This window comes from Macadamia integrifolia, chromosome 4 (genome assembly GCF_013358625.1).
Source record: "Macadamia integrifolia cultivar HAES 741 chromosome 4, SCU_Mint_v3, whole genome shotgun sequence".
NCBI lineage: Eukaryota > Viridiplantae > Streptophyta > Magnoliopsida > Proteales > Proteaceae > Macadamia > Macadamia integrifolia.
The window spans coordinates 252,549-271,876 of NC_056560.1; the positions used below are offsets into that span (position 1 = coordinate 252,549).

Sequence of the window (19,328 nt, forward strand, 5' to 3'; positions counted from 1 at the left end):
ATTCCCTAAACCCTAAACCCTAAACCCTAAACCCTAAACCCTAAACCCTAAACCCTAAACCCTAAACCCTAAACCCTAAACCCTAAACCCTAAACCCTAAACCCTAAACCCTAAACCCTAAACCCAAACCCTAAACCCTAAACCCTAAACCCTAAACCCTAAACCCTAAACCCTAAACCCTAAACCCTAAACCCTAAACCCTAAACCCTAAACCCTAAACCCTAAACCCTAAACCCTAGACAATCAATGGCAAGAGAGAGGCCTTTCTTTAGTAAAATGTCTCTCTGTCTCTCTCTGAGAGATTTAGTTACAAGCTATCGATGATGGGTTCTTTAGTTTGGGAATCTTGAATGTGGATGAAAACAACCTTGGAGTCTCTGAAGAGGGAATGACATTAATGCCCTTTCTTTTTAACCTCTTTCTATAAACTTGGTTACAACCAGAGAAATCGGGAGTTCAGAAGTTTGTTAACGGTAATGCATTCACAATCACCAATTTCATCATTGTGTAATCAAAAATGATTTTCTTATAAGGTTCATAAAAACAAAAATGTAATGCTTTCATGTAAGAGAGCATATCACAAAAATAGAAGATCAATTGAACATGATTGAAAGACCTATAGAACATATTAATTCTTGGTAGTAATGGTTTGCTTAATAGTCTCAACTCTTTCTTTCATAGATTCCTTTACTTGGCAATTTGGGGTCACTTTGTTGCAGATATCCAATGCTGAAGGGATCCCTTTTTAGCCATTTTTTTTTCAGACAGATCTAGAGGCAATCACATGCATCCATTAGAAAAAGTTTATCCATTCGTAATTATTAGAGCATCTAATGTAAGTCCTACGTGCTCAATTGAATCTCCAATTAAGCGGTGGATATTGGGAACTTGGGACTCAAAGAGAAGTAAGAGTTGGTCGAATTGCATGAAAATAAAATAAGGGATAGAATTGGAGATATCTTTGAATCCGAGATCCAACCAACTCTAAAGTGAAACTTGAGTAATTGCAACCCTCAAATACTCAAAATATACAAATTAACAGCATCCAGAAACCAAATTTATACCGTAGTCACTGTTACTTTTTTAAAACCAAAACCCTGCCAATCCCATATAAGAAACAGAGCTCACGAGGATCACATTATTGAAAGAATTTCTCAACATCTGCAAAAGAAAAACAACAATGTAAACATCAAAACCTACAAAGTAAAAAACCCTCCAAGCAAAATCCAACCAGTGGTGAAAGCCTTGATTGTCCCAGCGTGCCTCCATATGAAATTCTTAAAGACTTCTTCAACCGATCGAGGATTATGAAGCCCTGAGGTCCTTTCATACCTGAGACAAGTTAGAGGGTTAACCCAACATTAGATACGATAAACCCATAAATGAACGAAGAAAATCGAACATTTAAAAAGTATGGATTAAAAAAAATAAAAAATAAATTAAGATTACATATTTAAGTAGATCCCAGATAACCTAAATCAGAAAACATATTAAAGTCTGCAGGTTTACATCCATAAAGAATTAGAAAAAAAAAAAAACAAACAAACAAACAAACAAATTTTAGAAGATAAGAAGTGCATTATAGGATCAAGGATTGAAGACGAATACCTTAAATTAAACCATTAGATAGGAAAAGAACAAGCTAAAGAACTGTATAGGAAACTTTACAATAGCTTACCTGGAGCCAAAGGAATAACAGAGAAATAGAGCTCTTGGAGCTCTCTTAGAGCAGATTGTGGGCTTTGGGAGAGAATATCAAAGAGGAGACACAACTCTTTGATTTTTTTACCTAATAAAGGGGAGAGAAGAGGAAGATTTATTTACTAATAAATAAGATAAGAGACGTAATAAATACATGGGGGAGAGAGATTCTATTTCCTAATGAAAGAGAGGGAAGAGAAGAGTTTCTTTACTAATAAATAGGATAAGAGAAAGATTAGGAACATGTATGAGAGGGGGAGAGAGAGAGAGAGAGAGAGAAGAGAAATAACGGACGTTGAGTAGAGATAAGAACGTGTGAGAGAAAGAGAAAAAAAAAGATTTCTGATTTTGCTTTCTAATGGGTAGAGATAGGAACGTGTGTAAGAGAGAGAAAAAAAGATTTTTGATTTTGCTTTCTAATAAAGGGGAGAGAAGAGGGAAGCTTTTATTTACTAATAAATAAGATAAGAAACGTATCAAAAAATTAATAAATACATGGGGGGAGAGAAATTCTATTTCCTAATGAAGGAGAGGGAAACGCTTATTTACTAATAAATAGGATAAGAGAAAGATTGGGTGGAAATATTATTGTTGTAAGAGACAAAAAATTGAGAAATCTCTGTGGTATATATAGGGAAGGATTTCATGCAGTAAAAACCTTTAAAGTTGATTAAAGATCATTGAAAGATACCGTTTTTATGCAATAAATCTCTCCATCATTTTGTGCCTATTTTTTTATCCCTTTAATACGTAATAATTATAATTAATGACACCCCTTTCTCCTCCACATTTAGAGAGAATGAGTAAGAGAAAAAGAATTATAGAGAGAAAATATCCCTTTCTTCCATGTTTAGATTTTGTAAGGGATGGAATGAGAGATTTTAGGAGCAGTTTTTTTTTTTTATGGTATATCTCTCTCTATATTTACCTTTTTAATATTTCCATAATTATTTATAATTCTCTCTATGGAGAATCTCCCTCTATTGTGCTTCACGTTTTTTTCAAAGAGGATGAGAGAGAGAGAGAGAGAGAGATTTAAGGAGGAATATTATCTGCTTTTTTTTAATCCTTTTTAATATTTAATTAATTAATTATTATTCTCTCCTTTCTCCTACATGTTTAGAGAGAGAGAAATAGAGAATTATGGAGATTTTTTTTTTTTTTTTTTTGCATCTCTCTCCATAAATCCTCCCAAACACAAGCCAATTCTTGAACAAAACAAGCTAAAGAACACAACAGAACATGCCGAAAACCCTAAAAACTTATGACAATCCTTGCAATTCCCTCTTTAATTGCTTCAAGAAAATATTCCATTGCAAGAAAGAGACACTGGAAATGCTAACAATCTACAGAGAATTTTGTTTCTACATTTACAGAACATTCAACCAGCAGAGACAGAGAAGCATAAGCCCTAGCACCACAAACCTGAACGAAGAAGAAACGAAGAGGAAGGGAGAAAATACCCTTTTAAGGTTAAACTTGTCATTTAAAAAATATCAACAGTCACATCATCATTTGACGTTTGTAAGCTATCGGAATAGATTTAAGGGTTATTATTTTTTCAAAATAGAATATATATTATGTAACTTTGAAAATTTAGGGTGGTATAAGATAATTTTCCATATCATAATTGACAAGAGGTCATCTAAGCATCTTGATGGCTCACCCTAGAATAGGGTCTTGATCATCCAGCACCTTGCTGGTATCCCCTTGAATTTCTTCCACCTCGATAACTTGGTTAGACTTAGGGTCGTGACAATTTTAAATATAATTCTTCTTTTTGGAGGGACTATGTGCACGTGAGGCAAACCACTTCATGGGGAAACCCGAAAAGCAAAAAAGCGGGAAGAGGAGCCTAGAAGAATCTAGGATTTTGGCTCTCTTTGGGGAAGCTATGCATGTGTATAGACATGATAGCAATTTGCATCTGGAATATATGTGTAATAGGTAATAGTGCTCGAAAGTTCTCTATCAAGTGTCACATCGGTGAGTAGATATTAGAAAATAAAGCTTAGAAAACATGAGAGATGAGACCCCGGGTTGGAGTAAGGCAGCGCGTCATTTCCTAAGTGGGGACAGACAGGCTGTATAGCCCAACACCATGCCCAGGTAATTAAAATTTAGTTCATTTTTTCAACTATTTTGCCACATGGATACTTAAGCTACTATTCTAACCGTTGAATAGAGAGATCGTCAAGGTATGGGTTAGCCACAGGTTGAATTTTAGAATCTATCCTGGTGACAGCATCTCATGTATGTCAATACACGCCCACGTACTGGACCACTTTGTGCCCCTCTCGTAATTTTAGATTTTCAAAATTATGTTTCGCAGGCTGCTTTACTAGGCTTCAATTCGCTAATAATCCTATAGTCAATGACCTATTCGAATCAGCTTTCATAAAAAGAAAAAGAATTCTATAAAAAATGGGACAAAATTGATCGATCTTTCCACCTGCTACTACTTTGCTTTAGGTTTGATTGCCAAACTCTGGTATGAACATCACACCGGCTACATGGCATCTTTCGAAGACTGAAACGTGAGATGTGAGCCAAGAAACCTTCAAGTCTATCAATTCATAAATTAGGCCTCATCAAATCTACCACAGCAACTGTTGGCATTTAAATTAGGCCATGATTGGAATCGGGCTCCCTTCTTTCACTTCTCATTTAAAGATAATTTCACTTCAATACGAACACTAGAATAGCTTAGTGGTGGTAGCTTTAGCTTGTGGAGCCGACACCTAAGGGAAGAGGTCGTGGGATCGAACCCTGTTGTACGCATTGTGTATGTATATGTATATTTTTTTATTTATTCAGTACCCACCTGTGGGTTGCCCAGATGGTTAGGACGAACTGAAGATTGTGTAGATTAAACGCACAGTCTCAGGTTCAATTCCCTATCTGTGCATCTACGATTTATGTGGAGATCATAACGATGGGTTGTTGTGCTAGTCTCATCGAAGATTAGTCGAGGTGCGCATAAACTGACCCGAACACCTTGGTTACATCATAATACTGAATTGTTGTGCTAGTCTCCCCGAAAGTTAGTCGAGGTGCGCGTAAATTGACTCGGACACCTTGATTACAGAAAAAAATCACTTCAATTTCCTCTTGTAGCCAAAAAGAAAAGGAAGGAATGGTGTCTCTTTATGCAGAGGCTTTTTTTTTTTTTTTTGGTACAAAGGCCAACAAATGACACGTTTTTTTTTCTTCATTTTAGTGGTACGAAGGCCTACAAAGATCATTTTTCTTTTTTTCTTTTTTTGGGTACAACATATGTCACGTCACTTACACGGGGTAGAAAATGAAAGTTCCAGATATGTATAAAGTTACTAACAAAGAAAAATGATGTGTAGAGATATAAGATATAAGAATGAGATCATCAGAATGCTTTATGCAGAGAATCTTTCCCCCCCACCAATGTCTTGGCGGACTTGGCTTCTGGGTTCTGGCCTTCTACTTCACTTTTCATGACTTTAGAAGTCTTGGACCCGAGTTAGATGCCATCCAAGATGTGATTACATCCACAAGCGAGTCAATGTCCTTTGAAATCTCTGCCGGTAGGATCACTGAATCAATGCCAAATGTGTTACCTACTTCTTTAGCAACTGTCTCCCATGGTGTTCCCACAGTTAAATTTACCAGCAGCTCACCTCCACGATTTACTGCATCCGCCATTGCTGGGGGGACATCTGGGAGAACCTGAAATTTGTTAATCCCCCCCCCCCCCCAAAAAAAAAAAGGGATCCATGAATCTTGCTCAAAATGTCACTCTTCATAGCATGGTTAATCTAACCCAAATTATTGGATATAAAATTCACCTGTTGGAGTGGAAGCCCATGATCTCCAGGTAACAAACGAATTGAGATATCCACTAGTGAACTAATGGCAGAATCACAGGCCAGCAGCTGTGCTAATGTTGAAGTTTCATCAATTGTATCATCTTTGAATTTAACCAGAAGATTCCTCGAAATACCATAGTAAGACCTGATCTGTGAATTGTTTATCATCTAAGAAACATGAATATTTTTATAGAAAGTAGAGGTTTGCAAAATGAAAACTGCTCAAAGAAAAGACGTAAAGCTTATGGTTTGCACTCGATAAGCACATTTCCTCTACCCCCCCAAAAAAAAAATTGGAAAGACATTTATCCCATCACTAAACGAATTGCAGCTAGCAGCTAGCAGCTAGATGGGCTTTAACTCCCTTGGGCCTTTCTGACTATGTGAGGAGTGAACTGTGGTAAAGTAATGAAAGGTCAACCCCCACTCCCCACCCAAAAAAATTCCAGTTGTCCGTCCCCCTTCCCCCTCCCCATTGATCATCTGGTTTACAGTCGCACAAAGAGAGGTTGGCCAGATAAAAATTAAACAAAGAAAAAAACAAAGGTGGCCTACTCAGAAAGAAGCAGAGTGTTACATCTTTTGGCATAACAAGAAGCAAAGTGTTACATCTCACTCCAACACAGAGACTATTGTGCCATTGCAAATACAACCTCTTAACTAATTTGGTTACATTGGCTACTAAAAGACATGGAAGTGACATATCACGGTGTTACTGTTCTTCATTGTGATGATAGAAGTGCTAGCCAGAGAGCTCATAATGATGTTTTTCATAACACAAACATATAGAGAATGATTGTCATTTTGTGCATCAAGATCTTGTTCATGCACTCTTCGTCTTGTCACTATTACCTCTGATGCAGATACGGCTACACTTATCTGCTACACTTACCTGGTTGGACCAGCATGACTGGCTTTGGAAGCCAAGAGCCAAGAAGAACCGGTCTAGCCTAGGATTCTGGTCCAACAAGGGTTGGAAATAATTAGTAGCTTATTCTGTCTTTTATTCATTTGCATTGGTTTCCTTTTATGGTTATTTCCTAGTTTATGCTAGATACTATTTTAGTTGAGTTTCTAATTTCATGTCATTACTTTTCCATATATTGGCTATAACCGATGGACAAGTTAGAGTGATTTGATTATTGAATGAGAATTGGTTGGATTTGTGCTTTCTGTAACTATGTGATTCCCTTCCTCCCCCTACTACTCTGGTTTTTCCCTTCTTCCCTAAGGCCCTCCATCAACTTGGTATCAAAGCCGAAGGATCCTTCCTTCTCTCCCTATTCCACTTTCTTTCCTAACCCATCTCTGTCTTGCCATCTCCCTCCTTCATTGCTTGCTGCCAAACAACATAAGTAGAGAAGCCAAAAAGAAAAAATAAAAAAATGTATGTTGCAAAACAAAGAAGTCGGAACCCTACCTACTAGGGTCGAGTAAAACCCAAAAAAAAAAACTCTGCTGCAAACAGAGAAGCCGAACCAGAACCTCCATTGACCTCGTTTTTTCCCCAAAATCTCAATCAAAACACCCTCTCTAGGGTTCTACCCAAAAAAAAAAGAGCAGAGAGAAGACAGAAACAAAGACAAAATAAAAAAAAAAAGACGAGAGACGAGAAGAGAGCGAAAGGACAGAGGATGCACCTACAACGTCCCATCGCTAGCCACGCTCTCTTGGTCGAAGCTGACTCCCACCGCTGGTTCAAATCGCTGCCACCAGTCCCTGGAACTCCTGTCCCTTCCTCTCTTTGATCCCCTTTTGTTGCAGCGCAGGCTTCACCAACTCCCTTGGTTCAATTAGGAAAGAACTCCACTATTGGTTTCTCTCTCCAAGTGGGAGACCTCCCCAGTCTCTCGTCTATCAGTAACCATTACCTTTTCTTTGATTTTTTTGATTTCCAAAATTACCCTCACATTTCACTTTTTTATCTAAGTTATCCTTTCAAAATTATTTTCCAAGTCTACCTTTACACATACGTTGCAATTGTGTTTCTAATCATAAACCTCATATTACAGTATTGCCATTCAATTAGAGATCCCCTTTAATTACCATTCTTCCATTCTCCTTTAAGCTTCCATCTATTTACTATCTTGCCATTACTCTTTGAGGGTTATTTTGTCTATCATCACCATAGTAGCCAATAGTGAAGTTATCCAGTAGCTGAACTCCTATAAAGGAGAAACTAATGCGAAAATTGATGCCCTCACTACCATTGTCACTTCTCTTAAGGCAATGATGGAATCCTATGCAAGTTTCTATTGATCGATTGGTGGCTGCAGATAGAGGAAAGAGTCTCATTCAATCTAGGGATTCTTCCAACACCACTCCACGGGATCCGTCACTACCACTGCCACCACCACCACCACCACCACCACATCATACACCACCACCACATCAACACCACCACCACACCACCACCTCCACCACCATGTGGAACTAGATATGATGATGGAGCAAAACGAGCAGCAAAATTGGATGTCCTTGATTTTTATGGAGATAACAATCCAGAATTGTACCTTGACTGGATTCACAGCTTAGAGACATTCTTCAGATGATACGGGTTGACTGAAGCCCGAAAGATCCTATTTGCAGAGGCTAAACTGAAAGGCACGGCCCGAGTCTGATGTGTCAAGCAACAGCAACAAAACCAAACTCGAGGCATTGGTTTGGTCACTACTTAGGCTGAAATGCATGAACTCAATATTCTTGCCTCCTAATTACAAGCAACGCATGCATCTTAGGTTTGTACAACTGAAAGAGGAGAATTTGACCGTCGAAGAATATGTTAGATTTTATTATTTGGTCACTCGTTCTGATTTTGAGTGGGATGAAGAAGTATTAGTTAGTACAATTCTGCAATGGTCTGCATCCTCAACTTAGTGCTGCCCTTGCATCTAGTGGACTGGTTCCAATGGAAGATGTCGTGTAAGTAGCGTATTAGGTTGAGGAAATTCTGAAACGCCCATACAGTCGGAGAAATTTTGCAGATTCTTTCCCTTGAGGTACTAGTTCCATTCTACAACAGCGTGCTACCCAAGAAAGGTCATTTAGCAAACCACAGGCTAGTGCTACATCTATGGCATCTTCACGACCTAGTCGGTCATATTCTCCACCTCGACATGCTTCTGAAATGTCATCTTCACGGCTTACTCGTCCATACTCACCCCCTTGGCGTGATTTAGATAAAGCTTCTGATACAACAAAGTTTACGGTTTGGTGCTAGTCGTGCAATGGATTTGGACATATCAGTGCTCAATGTCCCATCCGTCCGGTTGCTTTTATTGATAAGGATTCTCTTATACCTTATATTCACAAAGAGCAACTTGGTTCTGACAGTTGATTTAAGAGAAAAGCGTGTGTCAGGTGAAGTCCATAACACTCTCAGTGATGAGGACCCACATAATTTTTATGTCATCCCTTATGTGTTGACCACTCAGAAAGTCACTGACAATGAAGATTGGTGCCGCAGTAGTATTTTTCAAACCCGTGTGAAGTACAAAGACCAATTGTTAAACTTGGTCATTAATGGAGGTAGTTGCTCCAATGTTGTCTCTGAAGACGTTCGTAAGCTGGGATTGAAGACAGAGCCACATCCAAATCCTACAAGGTTGCTTGGGTGAACAACACTAATCTCAAGATCACAGATAAGTATTGTCACATATTCTATAGGTGGATTTAAGGATACAGTCCAATGGGATGTCCTCCCACTGAAAGTGTGCCATATCCTTATTGGTCAACCTTGGTTGTTTGACAAAAAAGTACAGCATTGTGGCTATACCAACACCTAGCTTTCAAGAAGATGGTGGGATCGTTCCTCATTTAGTGTAATCCTTCAGATGGTCTCCTCGGTCCTTTTCCTAACTCGACGGAGTCGAGTTCTTAATGTAGACTAGGATAGATGAACTACCAAGCCTTTAACTACAAGATTTTTTTTATCAGAAGAACAATCAAGAATAGCCCAACAGCAGCACAACATATCAGAACAGAAGGATGACCAAATTGGATAAACCAGCAAGCTATCGATGTCAGTGGTTAGGTATTCTCAGATTAGATCAGCAGTTTGATGAGTAAGGCCTAACAAGGATTGACACAAGTCCAATGCACTCCACTCAACATGAAAAAAAAATGGTAGATCATACAAACCAGAATAGACTAAAACAGTTCTATCGATTTCAAATCTGGGCAGAATAGGTCACTAGAAGACAAAATTAGGGAGATTTCTAATATCTCTTGAACCCCTGGACAGAAAAGGCTCCCCTTTGTGCGAGTTCCCCCTAGGTAGAGCCTAACTTTGATCCAAAATTCAGCAAAAACTGAGGGCTGGTTAGGTCTAGGCAGGTTCTGAAAATTGCTAACAGAATCTGCAATTTTTTGGGCAGAACTGAGAGCAAAACTGAATTTAATACATGTAGGAACTTGAGCAGATCAGTAGCACTTTGTGTAGTAGAGAGAAGAAGAAGATAAGCTAAGGAAGATGACTTCTCGGGCTTCACACCGCAGAGAGTCAACTGGATCACACACCAATTCCATCAGCCTTGATCAAACACAAGACAACTCTTCATGGAGAAGACAATAGCAGCAGCCATTTATTTGTTTATCAAATCGTTCCAAGCTTTAGGAGTCTCCTCTTCTTTATTTATAATGTTGATGGAGGAAGGAATTACAAAACAGAAGGTTCCTCAAAAGGAAACCTTAAATTAGTCTCCTAATATAATACTTACTAAAAACTGAACAATACTTACTAAAAACTAAATTAGAAACTAACCGAAATTAGAAACTAGCTGAAAAAGGAAACTAACTACTAATGACTTGACTCCTAAAAAAACAATATAACTTGAATCAAACCCAACTTAAAAGGAAACTAACGAAAAAGGGAACAAACTAGTAATCCCGTATGCAACCTCAAAGCCCATCTTTTAGGCCCATAAAAGTGGCCTATTACACTCAAAACACATAGGATCAAAGGGCCAACATGTATGGAACCCAACCCTATGCTTATTCATAATAAAACAAGCCTAGTTTGGTGTGTTCTTTTCAAAGGAAGAGAGTTGATGCAGATACGGCCGCACTTACCTGGTTGGACCAGCATGACTGGCTTTGGAAGCCAAGAAGAACCGGTCCAGTTCAAAGTTTTGGTCCAACAAGGGTTGGAATTAATTAGTAGCTTATTTTGTCTTTTATTTCATGCCTTTTACACTTCAGTACTTTAGTTTCCAAACTAAAGTTGGGATTGTCTCTCCCACCTTGAGTTTGAGGAGGGATGTTAAGAATATATCTTATGTATATATACATACCATACTAGTATTATTTCCTTCCATTCTCATGTATTATTGGCCTAATAGGTCTCGTTCTAACACAACCTTATTCCAATACTGTTCTATCTTGTACATACATAGATATACTAATGCATAAATTGTCCAAAACGCTTCATTTTCTGAAACCAGAAACAAGACAGACCCTTGGATGCAGGACAGGTTTAGAAGAACCTTACAATCGTACAGGTAATGGAGTTAATATGGCTGGAAGGATTCTAAAATTAAGCAACTTCTGAAATTCAAAGTTTGACTAGGACTCAGTCAAACTAATCCAGCACCTTCATTAAGAAGTGAAATCTTATAAAACTCCATATATGCAAACAGAATTAAAATTTACTTAATTAAACAAAATTCTACCCAAACAATCCAAAACCGTAACCATATGTGCAATCTCCAAAACCAGCAACCAAGAAACTGATAAGAGATGAAAGGAAACTCCAAGAAATTATGAACCCATCAACTACAATCCATTATAACCCACGCTCTAAAATTTCAGGATTTGAGCGCCCTTCCCAGATCTGTCAAATAGATCTTCTCTAAGGCGGATCCTCAGTCTATTTCCTCCATTATGTCTTTCCTTCAACTCTTTGCTAGCCTTTCAGTGCTTCATATCAATCTCTCAAATCTCGGCTATTTCTCTTTGGAGTCCCTGAACCTTCTATTGCTCACCTTCTTGAGCTCAGGATTTTCCTTTGGTTCTCTTCCAGTCAAATACATTGGATTGCTTCTCATCACCGCTAGGCTCACTGCCCACCAATGCACCCCCATGCTTTTGACCTCATGAGGAAAAGGCTTTAGCTCTACAAAGGCAAACTCCTCTCCTGTGCTGGTCATCTTGAACTTGCAAAATTCGTGCTCCAATCCATGTGCTTGTACTGGTCTACCATCAAAACAGCCAAGTCCCTTCTCTACTCCTTCCTCTAGAAAGGGGTAGAAGATTCTTCCAACTTCCCCCACCTTCTAGATCACGCCTGTTTGTCTCCCCAAATCAAAGGGAGGGCTTGGCCTAAGAAGAATTAAAGAGGTCAACACTATTGGAATCCTCAAGCTAATCTAGAAGATTGTGTCCAAATATAGAAGTATCTGGGTTTCTTGGGTCTACTCTTCCCCCCTCAAGAATGACTCCCTACGGACTCTCTCTTGCCTCTGATGCCTCTTGGGTCTCGTGCAAAATCATCAGTACCAGATCCAAGTCTCTTGAAGCCATCTCCTACTCTATTGGCAATAGCTCCTCGACTTCCCTTTGGCTCGACCACTGGCACCCCTCGGATGTTCTCCTCTCTGTGGTTAGCCCGAGGACCATTTACTCATCAGGTTTGAGTAGGACCACCATCATTGCCTCAATCATTTCAAATGGCGTTTGGTCCCCTCCTCCATTCCCCATCTCCCTAGCTGATATCTGATCTGCTTTTCATCCTATCCCCCAGGTCACCATGGAAGAAATGATAAGATCACTTGGCTCCCCTCTTCCTTTAGCCTCTTCAGCTCTGCCTCCCCTTGCTCCTTGGCGTAAAATCAATTGGTTCAAAGGCCATATTCCTTACCACAATTTCACTGCTTGGTGTGCCACCTCCAACTGCCTCCCCACTCAATCTTTCATCATCTATCGTCACATCTAGGTCCCCCCCCTCCTGATACCTTTGCTGGGGCATTTGTCGACCACCTATTTTTCTCTTACTCTTCTCTTCTACCATCTAGAAGAGGGTCCTTAGTAGCTGCTAGCCTTTTAGAAGAAAAGTGCTCCCCCTTAGTAGAGAATGGATCTAGGTTGATATGATTTTTGCTGATTCCTCAGCTTGTGACATTGCAGAAAGCTCGCCTTTTGTGCTACCATTAACCATATATGGATGGAGCGTAAACTCCGCAGATGGACTTCCAATTCCCAACCCTATGACAAGATTTGAAATGTCATCTACTTAAACGTTAGCTCAAAACTTGCTTCTCTCCGGCAACTCTCGATCCGCGACACCCCAAAGAACAGGCTAATTATTGTGTCCTAGGGTCTTTCCCCTTCCATCTTGTCTCCTGCTACTCCTTCCCCTCCCATAATGGCTTTGTAGCTAGTGCTTGTTTTGGCTAGTGGCTAATTTTGGTTTCTCCCACCCCCAAGTTTGCCCCTTTTGGTTTGTTGTTTTCTTCCTCCCCTTCCCTTTGTATATCTTCCCCCTTTTTTGGTAACAAAATTTTTATTCATCCAAAAAAAAAAAAAGATAAAACACATTAGAACAAGCCTCAAACGACATTAACTGTGTTCCACCGGGGAAGAAAAAAAACTAAAATGTGTAGAGTGAATGCATAATCTCCCAATTAGGGAAGGAGAAAAAGAAATAATCAAATTGCAATCCATGAAGACCCAGGAATGAACAATATTGGGAAAAATAATTTGCCTCCACAGCCATGTCCGTGATAATGAAAGCATAGCCTGCACACTATATGTAGCAACTCAGGCTTTTACTTGATGCTATAGTCAAATACAATACATACCAATCTTCGAGTCTCTTCTGGTTTTGGGGTGAAGTCTTCTCTCCCTTTAACTAAATCCATATACAAAGGAGGGAGTTGTTCAACCAAAGGAAGTGCTTGTTTCATAATTGGAGGGCTGAGGTTCTCTAATTGCTTCAGAGCCATTTCTGCCTGGAAACATTTCATCAAGAGATGGTACATTCAGTCAGTAAATGATTAATAGAGATCTTAGGTGCCAAAAAAAATAGTGTCAAGCATTTGTGTCGACAAGACTGTTTATGGGGTTAGTTTGTAAGTGGCTGCATAAACTAGGTGACCATTGGTCGTATAGGTGGGAATAAGATAGAAGGCATAGAACATGTTGGAAGGGCAGGATTTTTTTTCTTTTTTTTTCTTTTTTTTTTGGGGGGGGGGGGTGGGGGTGGGGGTGGGGGTGGTGTTGGGAGGGGGAATAAAAATTTCATTACCAAAGATAGAGAACAAGAGGCCCCAAAAAAGGGGGAGAAGGAAAAATTATTGAACAACCAAAACAAACACAGACAAAACCTACTGAGAAAGCTGTAAAAGGGAGGGCGAAGGCCCCAAGGAACAATAATATGCTTGTTCCTTGGGGAGTCAACACATCTAGAAGAAAAAGAACAAGAGTTATGGTGTAGGAGTCCTTTTCCTCTTTAATTTGAAATACATGTAGCATAGGTTTATGGTTCATCTCCTTTTAGTGATTGAAAATATGAAGAGTTTATAGAGGAAACTGAAATCTATTGGACCAAAAACCCTTGCCTCCACCTTTCTTTTTTTTCACGAGGCAAGTCCGTAAGCATAAGTTTTCTGTTGCCTATTATGGATAGAAACACTCACACATCACCTTGATTAACAGATCACAACCATTCAAATACACCACCAAACCAACAATGGTCAAGAGAAACACTACATGGTGGCAGTGCTTGAGTGCCTTCACTGCATCATAGGGAGCGTTTTCCAAAATCATCTTCATCAACATTCTTTACCATCTGTCCCTATTCCAGCCATGTTTGAGCTTACAAGTAACGAACTCTTATTTTCTTACAAATCCAAGAAAAATGAAAAGCAATATTGGATTTTTTTTTCTGTTTTTGTAGGGGGTGAGGGGGTGTCACAAGATTTCAAGGCTAGTACCAAAATCATCTTATTCAAGAGTCCTTACCATCTCTATCTAACCCAGCCATCTTTGGGGCCACAATTGCAAAACTCTTAGGGCCCGTTTGATAATGTTTCAAGAAACGTGCAGAAACGGCAGAAACGGAACAAAAAGCGTTTGATAAAACTGTTTCGTTTCACTTGTTTTCAGAAATAGAAATTGAAATTTCTACCTATTTATGGTTCAAGAAACGACCCAGGCGAAACAAATAGAACTTGTTTCGCCGTTTCTGGAAACGACTCATGGCCATTCTTTTGCTGGTTACTATCGATTTCTAGAAACATGACTTATCAATCAAACACCTTCAATTCTGTTTCAGTTTCTAGAAACGGAAATTTCTATTTATGCCGTTTCTTGAAACAAAAATGGCAAAAACGTTATCAAACGGGCCCTTATTTGTTTGCAAAGCCAACACACAGATGAAAAGCAATATTGACTACCCGGTGCTTGGGGGGTGGAGGTAGGATCTCAAGGCTATTAGTGTGGTTCTTATATGTTTATTGGGTTCTTATATAGAAAAGAATTTTCACTGTTCAAGGTTTAGATGCAAGAAACTAGGGTATAGATTTCAAGCAAAAATAAAGGAAAGAAAGAGTAGTGCATTCGATAATGAAATTTGGAAGGAGTAATTGAATTGCAGAATATGGTGTGTGGCTAAGAAAAATCTCATTTTTATTTTGAGTTTTGGAATGTACTACTCTACTACTTTTTATAGTGGTGGGTTTCTTGAAATCTCAAGGTTTCAAGAGAAATTATGGGAATCAACTTGGATTATTAGGGCAATGATGGTGGATCAGGAAAAATGAGGAACTGGAAATAGGCCTGAGAGCTGTTGAAGGCTGTTTATTGATAGCAAAACTGACTCACACAGGACATGGTGATGAAAATCCAAATGCTAGAGTAATAAGATGAAAATCTTAACTCATTCATCATCCCAAATGTGTTATTCACAGTCCCTCATATAGCTTTAGACAACTAGTTATAACTCTCACTAGGACTTGCATCCAATCAAACTCAAGTGAATAGTTCCTACACAAGTGACTCGTTGAGTTTCCTATGCCATCCTGTGTATTAAATCCGCCACAAATAGTCCAAAACAAAAACTCACCAGATAGGGACATAACAGGACCACAGACAATGATATATCCCCAAAATAGCAGAAGATACTGCAACTGGTACAAGGAATGTAGAAATGAAACTTGTGCAGACATTCTAGAACAGCTTTAAGTGGGAAAGGGAAATAAAACATAGTTCGCTATCAATATTCCTGCCCTAGGATATCTCTGTTTTCTGCCAAGGAAGTATCACATGAAATTCAGAGTAGATACTGCGTGTCCAGAATAGTAACACTTTAACATGAGGTTCTGTTAGTTTCACTGAGAATGGGTTACATATAGGCATAGTTAAACACGTCTAACAGATTTTGCAATAGCATATATGCCGTAGTTAGTTTTAATTTTTACCTTGGTTAAGTCTTATTATTTACTATTTGCCGTAGTATGTCTTGTAGATAGTGGTGCTTAGTCAGCATTACATATTTTCCTTATTTGATTTATTGTAATCTTATTATAAATACGAAAGACCTCTGTCATTACTGACAAGTCGAATCATTCCCTCATCTCTGATTCTCAAGTTGATATCAGGGCCAAAAACCCTAAAATCTTTTTCTTCTCCGCCCTTAGGGGGCCCTTGCCTCCTAGTCTAGCATGGTAGACTAAACCACGTTCGATGCAAACCTAACCCCTAACCCATTGCACCTTCTCACCGTTCCTGCTTCCGCCTCCTTCGTGACGTCGCTGCCTACGCCTGCCCGTACCTCGCTGTCGTCGTCTCTCTTCTTGCCTCTGTCTGTCACTGCCGTTGCCTCTCCTACCTACGCTCTCTGCTGCATATCGATGCCAACGACTGCGCCCGCTGCTGCCTATACCTGCTCCCTTCCTACGCATGCACCTGCCACTACCGCTGCTTGTCGCTACCTCTAGTGCCTGCGCTTTCTATTGTTTGTGCCCCTACACCTGTGCATGCCTGCACCTACTTGCCATAAGCACCTTTTTCCAACATGCGCTTTCTGTTGCCTGTGCCTACTTGCACCTGTGTCTATGCCTGCTGCCTGCATATGCACCTGCAACTACCTGCACCTGCGCATGCCTACACCTACTTGCCATCAGCGCCTTATTCCAACGCCCCTTTGCGCCTGCCTGAGCATTCGACGTGTTCCTCTCTCTGAGTCAGGACTACAGTAAGTGATGACGCCAAGGTTGTTGTTGCCTCCTCTGAGGCCTCTGATGGTCATCGTTCAAGCAATAAATCCACTCTTTATCCTGGACCCATCAAACTTAATGGTCAGAACTACCTCACGTGGTCTCGTGCCTGTCTCCTTACTATCCTTGGAAACAACTTCACCGGTTTTCTCACTGGAGACACTCAACCGATTGATCCTGCTACCGCTAACAACTGGTTATCCAATGATGCCATTGTTATGTCCTTTCTGATCAACTCTATGGAGCCTGCTATCAGCCTAAGCTTTGTCCTGTTTAACTCTGCTAAAGATCTCTGGGATGCAGTAAGGCAAACCTATTCTCACGAGGGGGAACTATGCTCAAGTCTAAGATTCGTTGTACCGTTCGTTCCACTACTCAGAAAGGGTTGTCTCTCTCAGCTTATTATTTCACCTTTTGCAGCCTATGCCAACAGCTAGATTTCTATTACTCAGTCCCTATAGCCTGTCCTACTGATGTTGGTACACTTCAGAAGGAGCATGACATGGAACAGGTGTGACTTTCTGATAGGTTTTATCTTGAATATGATCAGATCAAGGTACAGATCCTGGGTCGCGAGACTTTTCTGACTCTTCTCCAAGCATATAACTTGGTTCTATCTGAGGATCATCGTCGCTCTGTTATGTTACCCTCTACAGTTCCTGTTCGGTCTACACTGTTGGCTACTACAACTGTTGAAACCCCATCTAAGGGTTCTACCCCTCCTCTGGAAACTGTTCAGTATGATTATTGTGGTCGCCCTCGCCATACCAGGGAAACATATTGGAAGCTCTATGGTCGTCCCAAGGGTGGGCGTACTAGCAAAACTGGAAAACAAGGTCCCCAGGCCCATCTGTCTGAGTCTATTGACAGTGCCTCTACTACTGCACCGTTCTCTCTGGATCAAATGGCTGCCCTCAAGCAACTAATGACATATTTAGGACTTCTCCTACTCCTCCTATGTCCAACATTGGTCAAACCGGTAGTTTCCTTACTTCTTCCTCTCATTCTCCCTTATAGTTACTTGATTTGGGTGTTACCGATCACATGACAAGTAGCTTTAAGGTCTTCTATACTTTCCTTGTTCCGATCGGGATAAGGTATGTGTTGCTGATGGTTCCTTGTCCCCCATTTCTGGTAAAAGTTCCATTTCTTGTACCTCTACAATTTCTCTTCCATCTGTGTTACATGTCCTAAAATTATGTGCTAAACTTGTTTCCATCTATCATTTAACCAAGAAGTTGAATTGTTCTGTTCACTTTTTTTCTACCCATAGCCTTTTTCAGGATCTAGTGATGGGTGCAACGATTGGTTACAATTAAGTCCGTGATGGGCTCTACTACTTGAATTCTCCAGAGGTTGTGCCTCCTGTGGCAGCGCATACTCTCTCTCTCTCTCTCTCTCTCTCTCTCTCTCTCTTAACTCCAGTGGAACCATTGTCTCAGACATCCTTTTTTTCATATTTTACATCACATGTTTCCTACTTTAGTTAAGCATTGTGGTTTGGAACAACTTTAAGTGTGATGTATGTGAGTTTGTTGAACATACACGCACCTCTTACTTTCCTACTGAAAATAAAAGTGATATTCCTTTTTCTATTATTCATTCAGATTTGTGGTTCCTTCTCGCCGTCTCGGACAATTGATAGGAATGGCTTTCGTTGATAAATTACTTTTATTGATAATTATACTCGTCTGACATGGGTATATTTGTTGCATAATAAGTTTGATGCTTTCTCTTGTTTTAAATCTTTCCATGCCATACTTCGTACCCAGTTTGATGCTACTGTACAAGTCCTTTGTAGTGACAGTGGCACCGAGTATATAAATGGGTTGTTTCAGAAATACCTTGATTCTCAAGGCATTCTCTTCCTGGGTGTGTCTGTTTTGCCCATAATTCCTCTTCTCCAAGGTCCAAGCTTGATCCTCGAACTCTAAAGTGTGTCTTCCTTGGTTACTCGGCTTCTCAAAAGGGGTATAAGTGTTATCACCCTCCTACTTGCTACTTGTATGTCACCATGGATGTCATTTTTCACGAGTCTGAGGTGTATGTCACGTCACCTCTTCAGGAGGATAGTCTTAAGGAAGAGTCTCCTTTTGTTATTTGTACATCTCCTATCTAGGGTATTACCTCCCGTTCAGGGGGCACCAGATCAGGCTATAAGAGAACTGATCACTTACACTAGGAGGTCCAAGGAGCAAAACACCACTGATAAGTCATACCCTTCTGAAGCACCTCCATCGGATCCGCCAATATCATGTAATAATTCTCCCATACTGATATTGTACCTGTTACTTGTTTATAGAGCCTCCCATACTTTATATTATACCTTCTGCTGCTACTGTAGACGATCTTCCTACCGTTGTTAGAAAGGGAGTTCGTTCCTGTACTAAGCATCCCATCTCCCATTTTGTTTCCTATGCATCTTTATCTCCCTCCTATATAGCCTTTGTTTCTTCATTGTCTTCCGTGTCTATTCCACAGGGTTGTAAGGAAGCCATAAATGATCCAAAGTGAAAAGTTGCAATAGTTGAGGAAATGCTGGCATTAGATAAAAATGGTACATGAGAACTTG

General features: G+C 39.9%; 1 protein-coding gene and 1 long non-coding RNA gene across 3 annotated transcripts in view; both read right to left on the reverse strand.

Annotated features, from left to right (window-relative positions):
* Nucleotides 1–985: 985 nt before the first annotated feature.
* LOC122075640 lies at nucleotides 986–1,891 on the reverse strand. The gene is made up of 2 exons (XR_006139312.1): nucleotides 1,679–1,891; nucleotides 986–1,332 (listed from the first exon to the last, which is right to left on the reverse strand). It is a non-coding gene; the product is annotated as an uncharacterized LOC122075640 (long non-coding RNA).
* A 3,024-nt stretch (nucleotides 1,892–4,915) lies between these two features.
* Nucleotides 4,916–19,328, reverse strand: part of LOC122075100 — a 49,391-nt gene continuing 34,978 nt past the window's right edge. Inside the window, exons 8-10 of one of the 2 annotated variants that reach the window (XM_042640002.1) lie at nucleotides 13,340–13,489; nucleotides 5,523–5,693; nucleotides 4,916–5,403 (exon numbers count right to left, since the gene is read on the reverse strand). In XM_042640002.1, the coding sequence (XP_042495936.1) occupies nucleotides 5,170–5,403; nucleotides 5,523–5,693; nucleotides 13,340–13,489 (555 nt within the window). In that variant the 3' untranslated portion in view covers nucleotides 4,916–5,169. The remainder of the gene's footprint in view (nucleotides 5,404–5,522; nucleotides 5,694–13,339; nucleotides 13,490–19,328) is intronic. The other variant, XM_042640003.1, reaches the window with a different exon arrangement.